The 19309-nt window shown below is 43.1% G+C and overlaps 1 protein-coding gene across 4 annotated transcripts in view; it reads left to right on the top strand.

The window, feature by feature from the left end:
* The window catches only part of CPED1 (cadherin like and PC-esterase domain containing 1), a 131502-nt gene extending 112608 nt beyond the window's left edge, over nt 1-18894 (top strand). For all 4 annotated transcript variants that reach the window (XM_077935863.1, XM_077935861.1, XM_077935862.1 and 1 more), the window contains 5 exons: nt 3762-3982; nt 6232-6333; nt 7789-7876; nt 9522-9668; nt 12774-18894. In XM_077935863.1, the coding sequence (XP_077791989.1) occupies nt 3762-3982; nt 6232-6333; nt 7789-7876; nt 9522-9668; nt 12774-13001 (786 nt within the window). In that variant the 3' untranslated portion in view covers nt 13002-18894. The remainder of the gene's footprint in view (nt 1-3761; nt 3983-6231; nt 6334-7788; nt 7877-9521; nt 9669-12773) is intronic.
* Nucleotides 18895-19309: the final 415 nt, after the last annotated feature.

Below are 19309 nucleotides of genomic sequence, written 5' to 3'. Positions count from 1 at the left end.
GTCTGTTCCAAAACCAAAGCGTTCCAAAACCAAGGCATGCTTTCCCATAGAAAGTAATGCAAAATGGATTAATCCATTCCAGACTTTTAAAAACAACTCCTAAAACAGCAATTTAACATGAATTTTACTATCTAACGAAACCATTGATCCATAAAATGGAAGCAATAAACAATGTACTGCAGTCACACAATCAATCAATCAATAGCTGAACTGGGTTCCACACAGTCACACACAAAGAGAGCTGCAAAAAACCAAAAACACAAAATAAATGGCAAAAACAGACAGACCTCAATGTAACACTCAAAACGGAAGTGTGGCACTCAAATCAGAAGCGTAACACTCAAAATGGAGCATGTTTGGCTTCTGAAAAAAGTTCATAAACACTTACTTCTGGGCTTGCAGTGTTTGGGTTCCAGGTTGTTTGAGTACCAAGGTGTTTGAGAACCAAGGTACCACTGTATTATGGTTGGAGAATAGACATACTTTGCATGCACTCTGTTTCTTTTGCTGGGTATCTAATGCATGGCATTGCTTCTGCCTAATAATCTTAACAAATCTTCTTTCACATTCTTGTGCAGGTCTCAGGCGGACCTCACTAGACTGACTTTTCTTGTAGTGAACATTCTAAGATGGTTGCTTGGAAACGCAATTCTTAATAGGCATGGCTTGACTGTCTAACTTTTGACAGAGATCTGTGGCTCAGGTACAATAGCCGGTGGCACAAGTTTTACAAGTAAGTAAAAAAAAAAAAAGTACAGATTTTGCTATATGTTATCCGAATTCAGGAACATTTATTACAATTAAGTACACTTTAAAATGAACCCAGCTGTAGGAAAAGGAGTTTTCTTAAGGAAAGCTAGTTGTGGAGCCTCTCCCGGGACCCTGCAGGATCACTTGCTGAGGAGAGGAAAAGTGATTCCTAAAGGAATCCCACTTACAGAGCACCCTATAGGTGCACAGCCCTATACAAACCTCCGGGCTTGCAAGTGGATTCCAGGATTGCAAACATATATTTTTTTCTGGAAGCAAATGTAACACGGAAATTAGGACTAAACTTGCACGTTATTCCGCTAGATTTCTAGAAGTGGCTTTTACATCACTTAAAAGCTGGAACATAACACACAAATTAACACACCAATTTATGCTGTCCAATGAATGCTTGGTCCAATGGGAGCCATTAAATGTGTCCAGGGACTCGGCTATACAGCTGCAAATAAAACATGTTAAATGCGTTGTAAAGCGCGATATACAAATGTGACATTAGAGGGTGAAAGTGAGCTATGCCAAATTCAACGTATTCTTCAAAACTTTTTTTTAAAAGCATTTTCACAGTGTTTTTTTATATGTGTGTAGATTCCACCCAGGAGTGGAGTTTCAGTCTATCTCTAATAGGTGCTATTGCCTTCATCTGAACCACTCCCCCCCCCCCATTTCCGTGCATGTGACCTTGTGCTTGAATTATTTCTGTCAGTACTAACTCAAGATCACCTGTGGTGAAATGAAAGCCACGGATTGGCTGAGACATGAAAAGGGGGAATATATAAATTCCCCAAAGCATTTTTTTTTTAAAGAGGGTCTATATAGATTAATGGTGTGTTAGCAAAGTTAATCAGTCATATGTGGAGACTGAAAGGAATTTCGGGTTGAGAAGTTCTTTACTCACTTCCTTTCATATTATATGCAGCAATTTGTCTTTGAAGCCCTTATTAACGCAAACTATGTGAAGGCTATATTACATTTGTTAAATTGTATCCATTTGGGAAATGACATGAGCTTAACAGTGTTGGGGGGGGGGAATGTGAAAACCAAATAAAAATGGTTTAATTAGTTTTACATCTGTGTCACAAAACCTCATATAAGTTTATGGTTAATTAACTTTTACCGTAATAGTTCAGTGATGTGCTGAAGCATAAAACTTTAATTATTGTACACGTCAACTTTTCAGGAAAAGTTGAAGTGAGGAACAGTTCATGAATAATAAGTAGTTGTTCAGATAACTAGGTATACCTAATTGCACAATTACATTCTAAGTGAAAGGTGATGAAGCATACATATTATTTATTATGGTAAGAAAGCAATTCACATTTTACTGCTGTAATAAAACACCCTCAGCAATGTATTATTAAGAACACGAAATATTAAAAAGACAATATTTACTAACGGCCTTACAATACACCTGTTTAAACAGGAACTTGTATACTTTTACCCAAATGAGCATTTTGGAGTTAAAGGTTCAATCTAAAACACACTTACCTGGGAGAAACTTGAACTCAGTAGGACCTACTTCTGAGTAGATGCGGTTAGATTCTGCTGTAAGTCTCTTAACTGTGCCTGATTTATGATACCTGTCTAATTTAATCCCATTTTATAGACATAATGAGATATTTCCATGGTTGGTCCTTGCAGCAAAAAGCACAGACTCCCTTCTACACTAGGCAATTGTCAAATAGTCTAAATTTTAGCTTGTGGTCATTTTCCAACATAGCTGTCCAGTGCTATAATGCTGGGCAATATCTTGACCAAGACCATAATTATTGCACATTCTTTAATTGAAATTGAATGGTAATTAATTGCCATTCTTTCCCACTTGCTTTGTGTTAAGGGCAAAGCACAGTTACAGATCACAAAACATACTCAGTTGGGTGGGGGGAATAACTCAGCAACAGAGTATCTGCTCTGCTTGCAGAAAATCAGAGGTTCAATCTCTGGGTAGGACTGGGGAAAACTCCTGCCTGAAAGCTTGGCAGGCCAATCCCAGACTATGTAGACTTGGGACTCAGCTATACAGCTGCAAATAAAATGTTTTAAGTGTGCTTTATGGCGCTGTGGGTTAAACCACAGAGCCTAGGGCTTGCTGATCAGAAGGTCAGCTGTTCGAATCCCTGCGATGGGGTGAGCTCCCATTGCTCGGTCCCAGCTCCTGCCAACCTAGCAGTTCGAAAGCACGTCAAAGTGCATGTAGATAAATAGGTATCGCTCTGGCGGGAAGGTAAATGGCGTTTCCGTGCACTGCTCTGGTTGGCCAGAAGCGGCTTAGCCATGCTGGCCACATGACCTGGAAGCTGTACGCCGGCTCCCTCGGCCAATAAAGCGAGATGAGCGCCGCAACCCCAGAGTCGGCCATGACTGGACCTAATGGTCAGGGGTCCCTTTACCTTTACCTTTATGTGCAATATACAACGCAACACTTGATGGCGATGGTGAGCCTTATGGAAAATTAAATGTATTTTTTTAAAAAAATGCTTCTTTTTTTTAAAAAAATCATTTTTCAGAATGGTTTTTATATGTGTGTAGATTACACCTTGGTATAAGTCAGTTTCCTGTCTTTCTACATAACATGGGTGCTTCTAGCGACTTGTTAGCCTTGCCAGAATTAGAAGTGGAACACAAATACCTACAAATACCTGCAGCAGGCAGGTTGATGTCATTTATATGTGACATATTTCCCCCCAAGTATTTGAAAGTGGCTGATCCATGTTGTCCACTTGTAACGGGGTACTGCTTTCCGTTGCTGGCTTCCTACGGATGTTAGTATTGGTTTTATGGTGCGATTGGGTTTTGTCGCTTTAATGATTTTCTATGTGCAAACGGCCCAGAGGTTATTTATGACAACCGGTGGTGTAGAAATTAATTGACTATAAGAAAACAAATAAATACCCTCTCGGCTGAGCAAAAGCCCTTCGATTTAAGCTGCTTTCATTCCACAGATGCCTGCAGACTTGAGAACATGAAATGCTGCAATATACTTTTTGCCCTTAAAGGTTCTTTTCATTGGCGATTCCACCAACAGAGGGATGATGTATTACTTAATAGAGAGAGTGAATGAGACTCTCCAAGAATGGCAAAAGGCTCATGACATGAAGTTCTATCATAACGTGAACAACGGGGACACTTTTATCAGCTACTCCTATTACCCCCAGTTTTGGATTGACGTAAGGCAAAGACCAACCTTCGAAGAGGCTCTTGAGCAGCTGCTACTCAGGTATGTTGGAGCATCTGTTTCCCAAGGTATCATTCCGTTTTTGACAGTGATTCACTTGATTTCCTTGCATCCAATGTCTCTATGCCAGCACTTCCTAGCCCATGGGTGGGCAATCTAAGGCCCAAGGGCTGGATCCAGCCCAATTGCCTTCTAAATCTGGCCCACGGACGATCCAGGAATCAGCGTGTTTTTACATAAATAGAATGCGTGCTTTTATTTAAAATGCATCTCCGGGTTATTTGTGGGGCATTCATAATTTTTTTCAAAATATAGTCCGGCCCCCCACAAGGTCTGAGGAGCAGTGGACCGGCCCCTTGCTGAAAAAGTTTGCTGACCCCTGCTCTAGCCACAAGAGGGAAGGAATTTGTGAGAGGTTTGAGTCTCTTGTAGACGTTTTATGCAGTTCTTGTATTGATAAAAAGGAATTACTACTTAGGGTGCCAACTATAGGGGGCAGAAGGGGCTTTGGCCCCCTCAATATTTGTGGGCAGGGAGCTGAGCCCCCAATTTTTTTTGAGGGGGCTGCCATCCCCTGCCGCCAGGCGAGCACAGGCAAGCATTGGCGTATATCCGCGGGATGTTCGGAAGATCACCCTCCATGCACCCCATCCACCACTGCCAACACAAGAGCGTTGGCGGGAAACATCACATGATGCTGGGACCCCTCAATGGGGGGCGGGGCCAGTCGGCAGCCCTGATTACTATAATGCAGAGCTTCAGTAACTGCCTCTATACTTGGGGGTCTCAGGGCGGTTCACAGAAAAGATCACAACATATATAATCAGAATAATAACAACAACCCAATAACACCCTCCCCCCAGAAAAGAGCCCCATTTTAAAAGGGCATAGAATGTACAGGGCACAGACCTACATTGGTTCCCAGTACATTTCCAAGCACAATTCATAGTGTTGGTGCTGACCTTTAAAGCCCTAAACAGTCTCGGTCCAGTATACCTGAAGGAGCATCTCCACCCCCATCGTTCTGCCCAGATACTGAGGTCCAGCGCTGAGGGCCTTCTGGTGGTTCCCTCACTGCGAGAAGTGAGGTTACCGGGAACCAGGCAGAGGGCCTTCTTGGTAGTGGCACCCACCCTGTGGAACACCCTCCCACCAGATGTCAAAGAGAAAAACAACTACCAGACTTTTAGAAGACATCTGAAGGCAGCCCTCTTTAGGGAAGCTTTTAATGTTTAACAGACCACTGTATTTTAATACTTTGTTGGAAGCCGCCCAGAGTGCCTGGGGAAACCCAGTCAGATGGGCGGGGTAGAAATAAGAAATTCTATTCTATTCTAAATCAAATCAGCCAAAGGCCTGGTTAAAAAGGAACGTTTTTCCCTGGCGCCTAAAGGTGTATAATGTAGGCACCAGGCAAACTTCCCTAAGGAGAGCATTCCACAGATGGGGAGCCACTGCAGAGAAGTCCCATTGCCATGTTGCCACCCTCCGGACCTCTCGAGCAGGAGGAACATGTAGGAGGGTGTCAGAAGGTGATCTCAGGGTCCGGGTAGGTTCATATGGAAACAGGCGGTCCATGAGGTATTGCAGTCCTGAGCCGTACATCACACTCTGCCTCTTAGTGATATATCATCTGACACAGATTATTTCTTCTTCTTCATGCCCCCTTTTTGTCAGTAGTATTCCATGGGTCTCCTGCCAACCTAGCAGTTCAAAAGCATGTCAAAGTGCAAGTAGATAAATAGGTACCGCTCCAGCGGGAAGGCAAACAGTGTTTCCGTGCGCTGCTCTGGTTTGCCAGAAGCGGTTTAGTCATGCTGGCCACATGACCCGGCTCCCTCGGCCAATAAAGCGAGATGAGGGCCGCAACCCCAGAGTCGGCCACGACTGGACCTAATGGTCAGGGGTCCCTTTACCTTTACTATTCCATGGGTATTTCTTCACATTGAGTAAAAGAGAAGATTGTGAAGAGGTGACCCTGCAACCTCCTTCGAATTCCAGTGCAATGCTGATATCTTGGCACAATGCTGAAATCCTCTACCCTGACGTGTGTGTGTGTGTGTGTGTCCTTTGCAAATCTACATCTAGATTTGTGCAAAATGAAAACGAGAAAAAGTATAACTACTTAATATGTCTCTAATTTCTTTAAGCTTATGTAACTTTAAATGACATCAGCCGTTCCGTTTGTGGCCAGGAATGGCCTGTAGGGTTGGCTGAAGTGAACGCTTGCCATCTGTTCTGATTCTGCAGCAGGGTATATTTTGCAGTTTTGGCTTTCTTCTTTATTTCAGATCACAGCCGCTAGAGAACACAGACCAGACTATATTAGTTGTCGGTGGTGTCCAATGGCTCAATTTCAACCACTTACATATTATTCAAAAAGTGCTGAAACGGTAAGTGTCCACGCTACAGTCTTTCGTTGCTGTTCTTACACCAAACTGTAAAATAACTTCCACTTCAATTCGCATGATGACTTCTCTGTGCCTAGGAGGTTTTCTGGCAGTCATCTTCACAGAGCCCATTCTTCCAGAGGATTTCAATACCTTTCCTACTGCTCTGTGCAGTGGTATAGCATGGGGGGAGGTTGCCCTGGGTGCAAAATTGTTAAGGGTGCAAAATTTCAACACCCCGTGCTGCCTCAATACAACTGTGTGCTTCAGTTGAAAATGGGTTTCTACATGCGAACCGGGAAGTGACCTCTTCTAGGGTTGCCATATTTCAAACAGTGAAAATATGGTGAGAAAAGTTGTTGAGCTCTTTTTTTGCCCAAAGTTGTTGGACGTTGCTTCAGGCTGCAATATTTCTGGGAAAATCAGGACATATGTCAACCTTCCCTCTCCAGACAACAAAACAACTTTTCTTTTATTAGCTCTAGGGCTGATCTGCTGGGTGATGGGGATGCTGTTAGACAGTGCATACGTACCTCCTTCATGTGGCCCCGGGCACTGGAAACCCATGCTATGTCACTGCCTCCATCTCTGTCCTCTTGCAAGCTTCATTTTTAGCCTGTGAATTATGGAATGACGTGCATTTCTTTTGTATTAGGGCATGTTTGTTTGTTTTTTAAAAAAATATTTTTATTAGACAATTTCAACAGAACAAATTATCAATCCAAATAATCAATTAAATTATTTTGCCCCCTTTTTATCCCCCCTCCTCATCCCTCCCTCTCCCCCTCACCAAAGACTTCCCTCAGCTCACCTCTCTGATTTGTTTGCACATATTATTCTCTGCATGTTAAAGTTTGTACATATCATTACCTTATCTGCCATATATTCTATTATTAAATTTGTGGATGTTTATTCAAAACCTGCCAAGGAGTCCATGTCATTTTGTTGTTTTTTTAAATAGCTGGTAAAAAGTTCCCACTCTTCCTTGAAGTTACAATTGTCCTTCTCATGTAGTTTATGTGTCAACTTTGCCAACTCTGCATAACTCATCAGTTTTTCGTATTAGGACATGTTTTCATTTTCCAGTGCTTTGCTACTGTCGTAAGCCATTTTGAGCTCACTTTGGTTGCTGGGAAGGTGTCACATAAATACCAGACAGATTCCAATAAAAAAAACCCTACTCACCAAAATGAGCTACAATTCACTGACAAAACATGATCCGGAATGTATCGTGGGGATAGCCAAGGGCTCGCGAACCCTGTGCTACACTTTTGATAGCTCAAACCCTCAGTATCAAACTGGCTGCTCCCGGAAAAAACAAACAGACATCATTTTATCTGATTCTGCATTGTATGGGACATTAGACGAAACGGAGACAAAAGTAAGAGGTGTTTATGGTATGTCAGTTTTATATATCTGTAAATAAAATGTGTGTGTTTTATTTCATTTGATCCACAGGGCGAATCTGCCAAATATCCTGGTAGTGATAAAATCCCTGGGAATGGGCTTTCACCTGCCAGTGGATGGAGTGCATTTCTTGTCACCAGTAGGTTAATTTTTTTTCTCCGTTAGGATGGTTTTGCAATTTTATTTTGTTTGACACATTGCTCCTCAGAAGTATGGTGGGGCATGTTCCTGTCGAGCACAGCTGCTATGCCCGTACAACATTATATTTTGCCAGGTTATGTGATGTGCCTCATCCTAAACACGTAGAATCGTAGAACTGTAGAGTTGGAAGGGACCACCAGGGTCATCTAGTCCAACCCCCTGCAATGCAGGAATCTTTTTGCCCAACGTGGGGCTTGAACCCACAACCCTGAGATTAAGAGTCTCCTGCTCTACTTACTGAGCTAGATGGTGCTGCATGCTTTGGCATTACCAATACAGCGGTACCTTGGTTGTTGGACGGTTTGGCTCTTGAACCAATTGGCTCCCAAACACTGCAAACCTGGAAGTGAGTGTTCCTGCAGCCAATCGGAAGCCGTGCCTTGGTTTTTGAACAGCTTCAGGAGTCGAAAGGACTCCCGGAACGGATTAAGTTTGACAACCACGGTACCACTGTACCTTTATTTTATTTTATTTTGTTTTATTTTATTTAACTATATATCTTATATCTTTATTGTTTTAAAATAGATAAATTTATGCCAGGAAAACAAACAAACCAACAGACAAACATACAATCAAATAAACAAACTCTAAATTGACAGACAGACAGTAGCAGCACTGTACCTTAATTTTAATGAGGTTCCCTAAATTGGCTTTAAATCCAGACACTTGGCCAGAAAGGGTGAGTGTTTGGCCTGGTTTGGAAGCCCTTTCCCTTAAATCCTGATGAGCAACCTCTCTATGAATATTCAGTGATGTCCTTTGCACCTGCCTAGAGGCCCGTTCATATTTTCTTATGTCACGTGTTTCAAAGTTGAGCCTTGGCATTGAAAACAGGTTCCAGGGATAGTTCGTATCCACAGTTTAAGCCCCTTCATCCATTCTGTCAACCACAAAAATAAAAACATGTTTATACAGTACCATACAATTATTATCATCTATGATTTTCAGGCTATGTACCATCTATGCATTTGTTACTGCAGAACAGCTTTACATACCAAATGTATTAAATCTGTTCTCCCAGGCCTTTGACTGTGGCCTTTTAGACTGTCAGGGGTGGGTATGGCTTTTGTTTGTTACTATGGTATGTATTTTTGTGTTTTTATGTTGTAAACCACCCTGTGATCATTGGATGAAGAAATCAATCAATCAAATAAATAAAATATTAAAATAATAAAAATCAATCAAATAAATAAATTTGGAAAATTGTTTAAATGCATGCAATGTGGTGTGGTAGAATTCTGTTTCTAGTCCCAAACTACCACACTGGAGCACAGCACTTTTTGCATGTTCTCATTTGTGCACATCTGTAAGTTTGGGGTTCAGTTATTTAAAAAGGTGTGACATCTAAGGGACACAATATTTCCCCCTCTGTTCCTCTCTTTTGAAGAAATACATGTTTGAGCTTAACTATTTGCTGGGGGAAATAACTTGAGTCAAATAACTCAAGAATTAAGGTTATCTTTTCTCCAGCCCAACACCTGTACATAATATCCATATGCTTACTGTCCCAATGATAACATGTCTTGATTTAACCAAAAGCTGGATAAATGAGATAATGTGAGATGACTTGATTTCAATTGCAGGCTGAAGTGCGAGATCTGTGGAAGGAAAACCAAGCTATTTTGAACACTGCAAAGCAATATGGCTACGAAGTGGTCGATACTTTTATTATTACCATGGGACGGTACAAGGAGTTTTTGCAAGGGAAGTGCGGGTGCCATTTTCACGAGGTAATCGCTTGTCGTTTAATCCTTGACGCGAGCCAAGGGCGCCCATGCCAAAACAAGATTGGGGAGCAATAACGGGGGGCGGGCTAAACAAGGCCACAACATTACAGTGGTACCTCGGGTTAAGTACTTAATCCGTTCTGGAGGTCCGTTCTTAACCTGAAACTGTTCTTAACCTGAGGTACCACTTTAGCTAATGGGGCCTCCTGCTGCTGCCGCACCGCCGGAGCACGATTTCTGCTCTCATCCTGAAGCAAAGTTCTTAACCTGAGGTAATATTTCTGGGTTAGCGGAGTCTGTAACCTGTAGCATCTGTAACCTGTAGCATATGTAACCCGAGGTACCACTGTATTGTGAATACAGCATCTCTAGTTTGCCATGGACTTCGGACGTCCCAACTGCTGTCCGAACTAACCCTAAGCTGCTTTTGTGGATCCCGCTAGCAAGCTGGGGGCATGGACATCGGCTTTGCCCTACCCTGCACCCCAACTGGGGCAGATGTTTTTCAGCACCCATCCAAGAGCCACATGGTTCCTTCCTGCCCCCTGCTGGGACAGTGGTGCCGAGGGGTCTTGAGCCAATTAGAAGGCTATATTTTGTCAAGTGAAAGATTTACCTAGACAGCATCTTAAAAAGCAGAGACATCACCTTGCCAACAAAGGTCCGTATAGTTAAAGCTATGGTTTTACCAGTAGTGATGTATGGAAGTGAGAGCTGGACCATAAAGAAGGCTGATCACCGAAGAATCGATGCTTTTGAATTATGGTGCTGGAGGAGACTCTTGAGAGTCCCATGGACTGCAAGAAGATCAAACGTATCCATTCTTAAGGAAATCAGTCCTGAGTGCTCACTGGAACGACAGATGCTGAAGCTGAGGCTCCAATACTTTGGCCACCTCATGAGAAGAGAAGACTCCCTGGAAAAGACCCTGATGTTGGGAAAGATGGAGGGCACAAGGAAAAGGGGATGACAGAGGACGAGATGGTTGGATCGTGTTCTCGAAGCTACCAGCATGAGTTTGACCAAACTGCGGGAGGCAGTGGAAGACAGAAGTGCCTGGCGTGCTCTGGTCCATGGGGTCACGAAGAGTCGGACACGACTACATGACTAAACAACAACAACATTTTGTCAAACTTTGGTGCAAAGATTTGCAACGCAAGCACACCGAGGCAACCCACACTAGGGCTTCAGACGTTATGGTGCATCCCTGAATGCACTTACTAGCAAGCCCCATTGACTTTCACATGAGTAAGCACACATAGAAATGCAGAATAAGGGACCAGGGATGAAGAGTTTGTGCTTGTGCTCATTGAACTGAGAAGGCGCATTGAGAGATTCTGTCAGCACCGGGCTGATCTGTATCTTGATCCGCAGATCCCTACAGCAGACCTCTCTATCCACATGCATTTACACACTTCTTTTCCTTGGCAGGTGCTAATCGCAAAGAGATTTGAGATTTCCCCAAAGATACCATTTAAAGTGCATTAAGCACTCTCCCTGCGTACATTACAGAACTTTGCTTGCAATCAGAAATAGCCGGTGGGCAGTCCCCCTTGTAATTTTATCTGGTCTTTTATGGTGCTGCTAAATATTAAGCTGGGTAAAATGTCATTCCAACAGTTTTACTCAGGGAGAAAAGAATAATGCTTTCATGGGCAGATATGACACACTTCAGGATGACATCTCCCTATTGGATTTGGTTCATACTTGTACGCAGTATAATGTGCTCCATAATGAAGACCTTAATTATGCTAGATGGCACCAAACTGGTCATGGAACCTGACCTCTTGGGGGTGGGGCTCAGTTTATTGTGGCAACCTGTGCTCCTGGCCCTCAAACCATGTCTGGAGAATAGAACATTCCCTCAAGAAGACAAAAGTTGGCCATCTCTTAAACTGCCATTTAGCCCATCTAAAAGGCATGGAAAGTACCTTCGACATTTAAGGCTGATCCCCCAATATTTTTGAGGAATGCCTTTCCATTTGCACAAGTTAGAATACCCACTGCCAGCTGATCACCTCTATCCTGCTAAGCCCCATCTTGTCACCCCCCCAAAGCTGCTCCTGAGAGTTTGGGGGCCCTCTGGAACAGTATGGGAGAAAGCACAGGGTTGCTTTGAAAATCTGGACACAAAAGTTTGAGCTTCAGGCAAAGTTGTTGAAATTTGCCAAAATCTACACGTCCGACATGGGCTGCCATACGTTTGGGTCTTACCGGACATTTCAGCGCTTTCCACCAGGATGCAGTTTATGAGGGATGAATACCGGCTATGTCTGGGAAATGTAGATTGGACCCTGATTTGTGCTAGTGGAAGCCCTTTTTTGCTGAGGCAAGAGTCTCCATTGGATACAAACCTCAGAGTTAACATATCATGGAACCCCTCTGCTTCCTAGAGGAGCCTCAATGGGATAGCACTTCAAAGCACATCAACATATTGTTTTGTCTGGAGCTGATGCGCTGAAATGAAAGGAAGAGGAGAAGCAGCTGCCTCAGCTGGTTTGGTTTCAGGTGTTTGACTTCAACCAGAAGGATCCCTGCTGTGAAAAGCAGGACGGTGCACTCGGAGATTATCAGTCATGGAGCATTTCAAAATGAAACAGTTGAAGAATTAGAGGAGGCAGGTCAATCTGCAGTCACGTCAAAATGCTCAGAAGTGAAAAGCGATAGCGGCGGCAGGTCTCTGAGCCCTGAAGCTCAAGCAGGGCTTGACAAGACGGGCGATGACGTTCCATGCTTCAAAATTATCGCGAACCGTTTTGTAGATGGCGGCGCGTGCAGACCCTGCGGCTGAGAGCTCCCTGGAGGGGAGTCAGGGTTTGTTAGGACGAATTATTTATAGCCGATATGAAATGCTGTTATATACTAAGCTTGGATCCTAGAACAATAGGCAAGTGGGATCCTAAAATGCAACAACTGATTGGCTTACAGGAGAAGACCAATCAGGCTCCAGGAAGAAGTTAATCAGCCTATGAGGCTAATCCAAAATAAAGCAGAAATAGAATCTAGCTATCCCTCTGCAATTCATCCATAGCTTAAATGGGTGCTGCATTCTGTTACCCTGAAGCAACCGTATGAAAGTTTCCCAAGCACATTTTCTTTCTTTTTCAGGTGGTGAAATCTAAAGCTTCTGAAGGAGGCTCTCCCATGGCAATGATGTTATCGAGGCCCTATGCTCTGGGCAAATTTTTCAACAGCCAAAGCAACCTGATGAAACTGCAAGCCTACGCCTCAAATTCTCAGTCCCCTTATCACGTGCGAGGTCCAATAAACCAGGTGTATTCAGAAATCCTCCTCAGCCGCATTTGTGCAAATGACAGGAAGGTTCTTGGAATGTAACTTTGCTCGGCTGAAGTGCCTGGTTCCAGCCTCCTCTCTTTCCCATGTGGCAATACACAGGCCATACCAGATTTGGATTTTATTTTTTTACACACTTCTCTGAGTGGCTGAACATACCAGCATAACTCAAGACATGTGGCACTTTCCGCAAAGCCTTATAAAATCAAGATGTGTCCACACGTGTCTGTGGTTTCAGAATGGGAGACAGAGAAGCACGAGAAATGGCAGCGAGGGCAAAGGGAGGGGGAGACATTACTTGAAATATTGCCAAATGTTTAAACAGTTGTAAGCTAAGTAAATGTAATGTTATATAGGATGTGATATATGTTGCTCCAGTTTAGGTACGGATTAGAATGCTATATTGCCGGTGAAACAAATCTCATTCCATTTTGAAGAGTTTTATGGCATCGCAAAATAGTAGTACAAGAATATGCACTTACCGGTAAGAACAGGCACCACATCTTCATCTATAGAACCAGATGTCCATTTCTAGCATTTGCACTTAGGTAATGATGGCAAACAGGTCCTGTAGTCCTAAGGGCCAACGTAGACACAACATGGGAGTGCCATGACTGGAGATCGTGAAATCATTTTCTTGAACAAATTACCCTGTAGGCAGGTTGCTTTAGATCTGAGCTGCAAGTTAACTTAACCTCCCTATTGCAGCACTAATTAAAATCACACACATGTCTCACAACTGTTTTTTGAACAAGAAAATGACCTTGGGTGCTCCAATCACATCACATCTAGTTTGGCCCTAAATATGTTGTTTCGTACCTCTTGGTCCTCCTTAATTTATGAACTATTCTTGGATGTGAGACGAGAACTTCTCCAAACACCCACAAGTGTGCAGCCATGGAGAAGCCACTCGTTTTATTGGAGCTTTACAACATTTTTTTTTTTAAGGGAGTAGAGACTTGGCACGTTTTGGATTGCACAATAGCTAATACAAGGTGTGACCAGAAAGTCTGGTGAATGGTCACAGAAATCGGACAGTGAGAAATATTCTAGCATACAATTGGCATCAGAAATCCACGAAATGCTCACAATTGTGTACAGAGATGAAGTTGCGTGGCAAGTTCCCGCCTCCCCCCAGTAAGAATAAAGACACAGGACACAGTTATTTAAGGTTAATGGGCTAAAATTGGCCACAACTTTATTGGTTACAGGTAAGAGCGGTATTGGCTTAGGCATTGGTCCTATCAGACTATCCGGCTTCAGCCTGTTTGCTTGAACACCAGAAAGGGTTAACACCAGCAGGGGGAGCCCTGCTGATGCACATCAACTAGGTACTCCTCTGGGGTCACCGATTGGGGGCGCACTTTAGGCCCTGGCCTCCATAGGCTTTGGACTAGGCAACGCCCCCCGGAATCCTTTACCGGACTACCCTTCTATATTTGGGGGAGGTGATGGCGCTCCTCCTCCCCAACACATCTACATAACAATACCCCTACCAATGCCTAACCGCCAAAACTAAGGAGTTGTGACGATTTGCTACAGCGAGGTAGGCGGAAAACCAAATGGCCAGTGCCAATTTGCCAAGTGAAAACTGGCAAACCATTGAAGATGACCCTCCGTCTGTCAGACCGTTGACAAGCAGAACAGCGGCAAATGTCAACAGAGTTTGTGAGTTATTGATGGGGGATCGGTGCTTGTCCGTCTGAATGATGGCAGAAGAATTCCATATTCCACGTGAAATCGTTACTGAGGTTACTGAGTTGTCCCACCCTCCATATTCTCCCGATCTGGACCCACCAGATTTATTTCTTTTGCCAAAACTGAAATCTGCACTGAAAGGGCACAGATTTTCCAACATTTCACACCTCCAAGCTGCTGTGACGAGCGATCTGAAAGCAGTTCAAAAAGAGGACTTCTCCAGAAGTTTCCAACATTTCTACAAACATTGTCAATGGTGCATTGTATCAGAGATGGCCTACTTTGAAGGCCTGTAAGGTATGTCTGTTCGAATATTTCTCGCTGTCCGATTTCTGTGACCATTCACCGAACTTTCCGGTCACACCTTATAGCAAAGCTTTACTAAAGCCACCTAGTGAGTTAGTGCCTGATACCAAGTTTGGACAGAGGACTTTCTGGCTCACAGTCTGAGCCATCACAATACATCAACTCTCTGTTTTGCTTATGAGTGTGACTTCCTGTGCTATGTCGGAAGTCGCTCCCAAAGGTCAGAAGCATCATGGCGGATGCTTCCAGCACCCAAAAATTACAGGCAGAGCTTGTTGAACTGATCTTTGGAACCCTGCTATGAGTCAGAAGGTCCATAGATTGCATGTGCAATTTCTCATAGAGTTCTGGAAAACCCCAACTGGCAGCCTCCCCTCATCCGGCCAAGTGTGTGCCACCAGCCATCACACCTATAAAACGAAGGGACAATTTCCACATTTCCCGGTGGATGACCTCAAAATTTGCACATATAATAAGCCCTGCCCTTATTTGCATTCTATTTGCAAGCTCAGCATTTCCCTCTCATTGTAGGCTTTAAAGAAATGAATACATATTTGTCGCAGAAATAATTCATACATTGACTCCAGCATGAAAGATGCTGCAGTAGGGCCAAAGGTATGTTTGTGGGGAAAAGCGGACCTGTTTTATTGTACAGTCTTAAAAATCACTACCTTTTATCTTTAGATTTCTGGATATTAATTCTGGTTGTGTTCTTTATATATATTTTTTCTTTTCTACATTATGTGGTTTCTTGTGACTGGGTTTTCTTGCAAAAACTTAGAGAGGGTTGCTTGTACAAAGATGTTTATATTCATAGTAATATTAAAGTGGGACTCGGGTTCCTTTTTTATTAGGGATGAATTTTGGTCGTGTTATAGTTCATGCTGGCAAATGTGCAATGCAGTTTCTGCATAATCACCATTGTATGGTTTTCCTATGCTGTAGTACATTGTGTTTAATTTTCCTCAGATGCTGCTGTTTCGAAAGCGACCCAGGCTATATTTTTATACGTATATTTTTATATGAAATTATCACTATAGCATGAAAGCCCACTGACATTTAATGTAATAATTAGTGTGGACCAGATATTTTCATAAGTAGTTGCTCATCAGTGATAAAAGTAAATGTGTAGAAAAGGAGTCTGGTCAGTGTATTATGTGGTACAAGATTTCCATGAGATAATGTTTGTTTGTTTGATGTGAAGAGATCAGGAGAAAGTATCCCTTTATTGTGTGCTGTCTTCATCATGATCAATTATAGAATACATTGCGGTACTCAGTTTTTAAATTTCAAAATTTTCTCTAGCATAACCTTCCTCATATTTTGGACCACAGCTTCCCTCAGTCCCAGCCAGCATAACCAATGAACTGAAATGATGTAGAAGTATTTCATTGGCAATAGGTTGCAATGAAGTTATGAAGTTGTGCCTTTAGTCACTAGTTCCCTGAAACGGTTCAACTAACACAGGGTTTCCATATTTCCAAAATTTCCCAGACATATATGGCATTCGGCCATCGGAAACAAGTGTCCAGGTAGAAATTGCAAGAAATGTCAGAGAAAATCCATACCTATGTCGGAAGTGTAGATTTTGATGAATTCCCTTCAAAATACCTTTAAAACTTCATTATTATTTTAGATTGGGGGGGGATTGTGTCTGGATTTTCACTTTTGGAAATATGGCGACCCTAACTAACTTCTAACACTTCTTCTTGGTTAAACAACTTTTCCAAATTATTCCACAGTGAATTAGCATAATTTGGTGTGACCAAAGAGTCAATTTGCACATGAGCGAAGCAGTCGTTTCACCAAAACAGCTCTCAGTTATTTCAATGACTTCTGGAACACGTTTTTCCATAGTCAGAGGAAGCAAAAATTTAAAGACACAAGTTTTGCCTCTGTGCATATGCACCTTCTGCCTGGTTAATGGTAGCTGATATGAATTTTGCATACTTTTTGCTTGGTACAATCTGTGCCACTTTAGATGGGAATAGGGTCCTGCAAGCTTTCAAGGAAAGGTGGTCCCTTCCACTTCTCGAAAAATCATTGCCGATTAGAAAAGGCTTTGTCAGTCTCAGGCCTGTGTCTAATCTTCCAAACAACTTAAGGCATTCGCAGATGAAATATCTGCTCTCAATCCATTTGTCCGACTTCTGAGATGGTTGTGACACAGAGACAGGTTTAGGAGCCTAGGTGGATAAACTGTGCTTCCAGACTGATAGGGGAATAATTATCCTAGCCACAACACAGTGCACAGCTTTGGCATGGCATGGGGTGGTGATCCTGCTATCAATGGGTCCGACTGCTAGTTGATGTTCACATATTAGGAATTAGCTGGAATGTCTTGCCCACTTGCTGAACCTCTAGCAACCTGGGGGTTCAGCAGCCTAATGCCCCGCCCTGAGCTAGGGCTGCAGGCATAGGTGCCACCACAAGATCCATTAAGGGGATTCCATCTGAGGAAAGTTAACTGGTTAACCCAGCTATAGATGCTGCCCAATGCCTCTCCCACAGCTAACAAGCTGAGACAATAAATGTTAATAGTCCCAACCCCTGCATTGCAATGAGGAAGGTAAAATCACAGGTCTGATTGTGCTAGTGACTAAAATTTCTTCCAGAGTCATGCACTTTATGGAAACCCGCCAAGGGGCAAAATCTGGAGAGCAAGAAAATGAGGGATGGCAGAGACGTTGTTGACCAAACTGTTGGAGACCCATAGCCAGGGCTGTATGCATAGTCCAGGAGGGGACCAGAGGAGAGAAGTCTTCTCTCTGGCCAACTCTGCTGGCCCCATCTCCAGTCCTAAAAGACCTACATTGGCTCCCAGTACCTTTCTGAGCACAATTCAAAGTGTTGGTGCTGACCTTTAAAGCCCTAAAAGGCCTTGGCCCAGTATACCTGAAGGAGCATCTCCACCCCCATCTGGACACAGAGGTCCAGCTGGGAGGACCTTCTGGTGGTTCCCTCCCTGTGAGAAGTGAGGTTAAAGGAAACCAGGCAGAAGGCCTTCTCGGTAGTGGCACCCACCCTCTGGAATGCCCTCCCATCGGATGTTAAGGAAATAAACAACTATCTGACTTTTAGAAGACATCTGAAGACAGCCCTGTATTGGGAATTTTTTTTATGTTTGATGTTTTATCATGTTTTAAATATTCTGTTGGGAGCCGCCCAGAGTGGCTAGGGAAACCCAGCCAGATGGGCAGGGTATAAATAATAAATTATTATTATTATTTCAGGAGGTCAATCGGGGCTTTCGATTGGTCAGCCAAGGCAGATTGATTTGAATTCCCCTGTGGCAGGTTGGCAGCATGAGAGACTCCTCACAGCCACAACATAACATCCTAGGGAACTTGCTCCCTTCTGCAAATTGGGATCCCCAGGGAAGACAGAGACCTAAGACTTGTATTAGATGGAGTTTAGCCAATGTTCGCTGTTCTGCACCATTTACCAGAAGTGTGCAATCAGTAACATTACCCAAATGGGGATGAAGGAAAAATTACCCTTGAAACACGCTCCTACTTAACTCCAAAAGTTAGTGATTAATTGAGAGCAAGAGAGTGCTTTTCCAGGTGAAATGAAACCATTGAATCTGGTGGGGTAAACCTTAGCCAAATCCCAACAAGCAAGGCAAAAATTAATTTCATGAATGTGTCCTACAGTGACTTGTTTGTATATCCATATGCTTGCCAAATGTTATACCATACATTATAGTTTCTTTATGAACTCACATATTCAGTATTTTCAATGGGACACCTTTTTTTTTAAGAACACAGGAAAAGAGATTTATGGCACTGCTTGCTGCTACTAAGATCTGCAATTGTATACAGCGTACATTACTGTCATTGCAGAATATGTGGAGACCTGTATGTCTGATCTGAAAACTGTATACTTATGGTTGTTGTTGAATAAATAAAGCACAATCATTTTAACAGACCATCAATCAGAATCTTTTTTTAGTAATTTATTAGTGTGTCTTTTTATTTTATGATTTCCCTTAAATGTGCCTAAGGTAAAGGTAAAGGATCCCTAACAGTTAAGTCCAGTCGCGAACGACTCTGGGGTTGCAGCGCTCATCTCACTTTTCCCGGGTCATGTGGCCAGCATGACTAAGCCACTTTTGGTGAAACCAGAGCAGTGCACAGAAACGCTGTTTACCTTCCCGCTGGAGCGGTACCTATTTATCTACTTGCACTTTGACGTGCTTTCAAACTGCTAGGTTGGCAGGAGCTGGGACCGAGCAACAAAAGCTCACTCCATTGCGGGGATTTGAACCTCCAACCTTCCAATTGGCAAGCCCAAGAGGCTCAGTGGTTTAGACCACAGTGCCACCCGCGTCCTTTAAATGCACC

The sequence above is a fragment of the Podarcis muralis genome, chromosome 10, assembly GCF_964188315.1.
Source record: "Podarcis muralis chromosome 10, rPodMur119.hap1.1, whole genome shotgun sequence".
NCBI lineage: Eukaryota > Metazoa > Chordata > Lepidosauria > Squamata > Lacertidae > Podarcis > Podarcis muralis.
The sequence above is the reverse complement of the archived record's forward strand: the minus strand, read 5'-3'. Positions and strand labels throughout refer to the sequence as shown.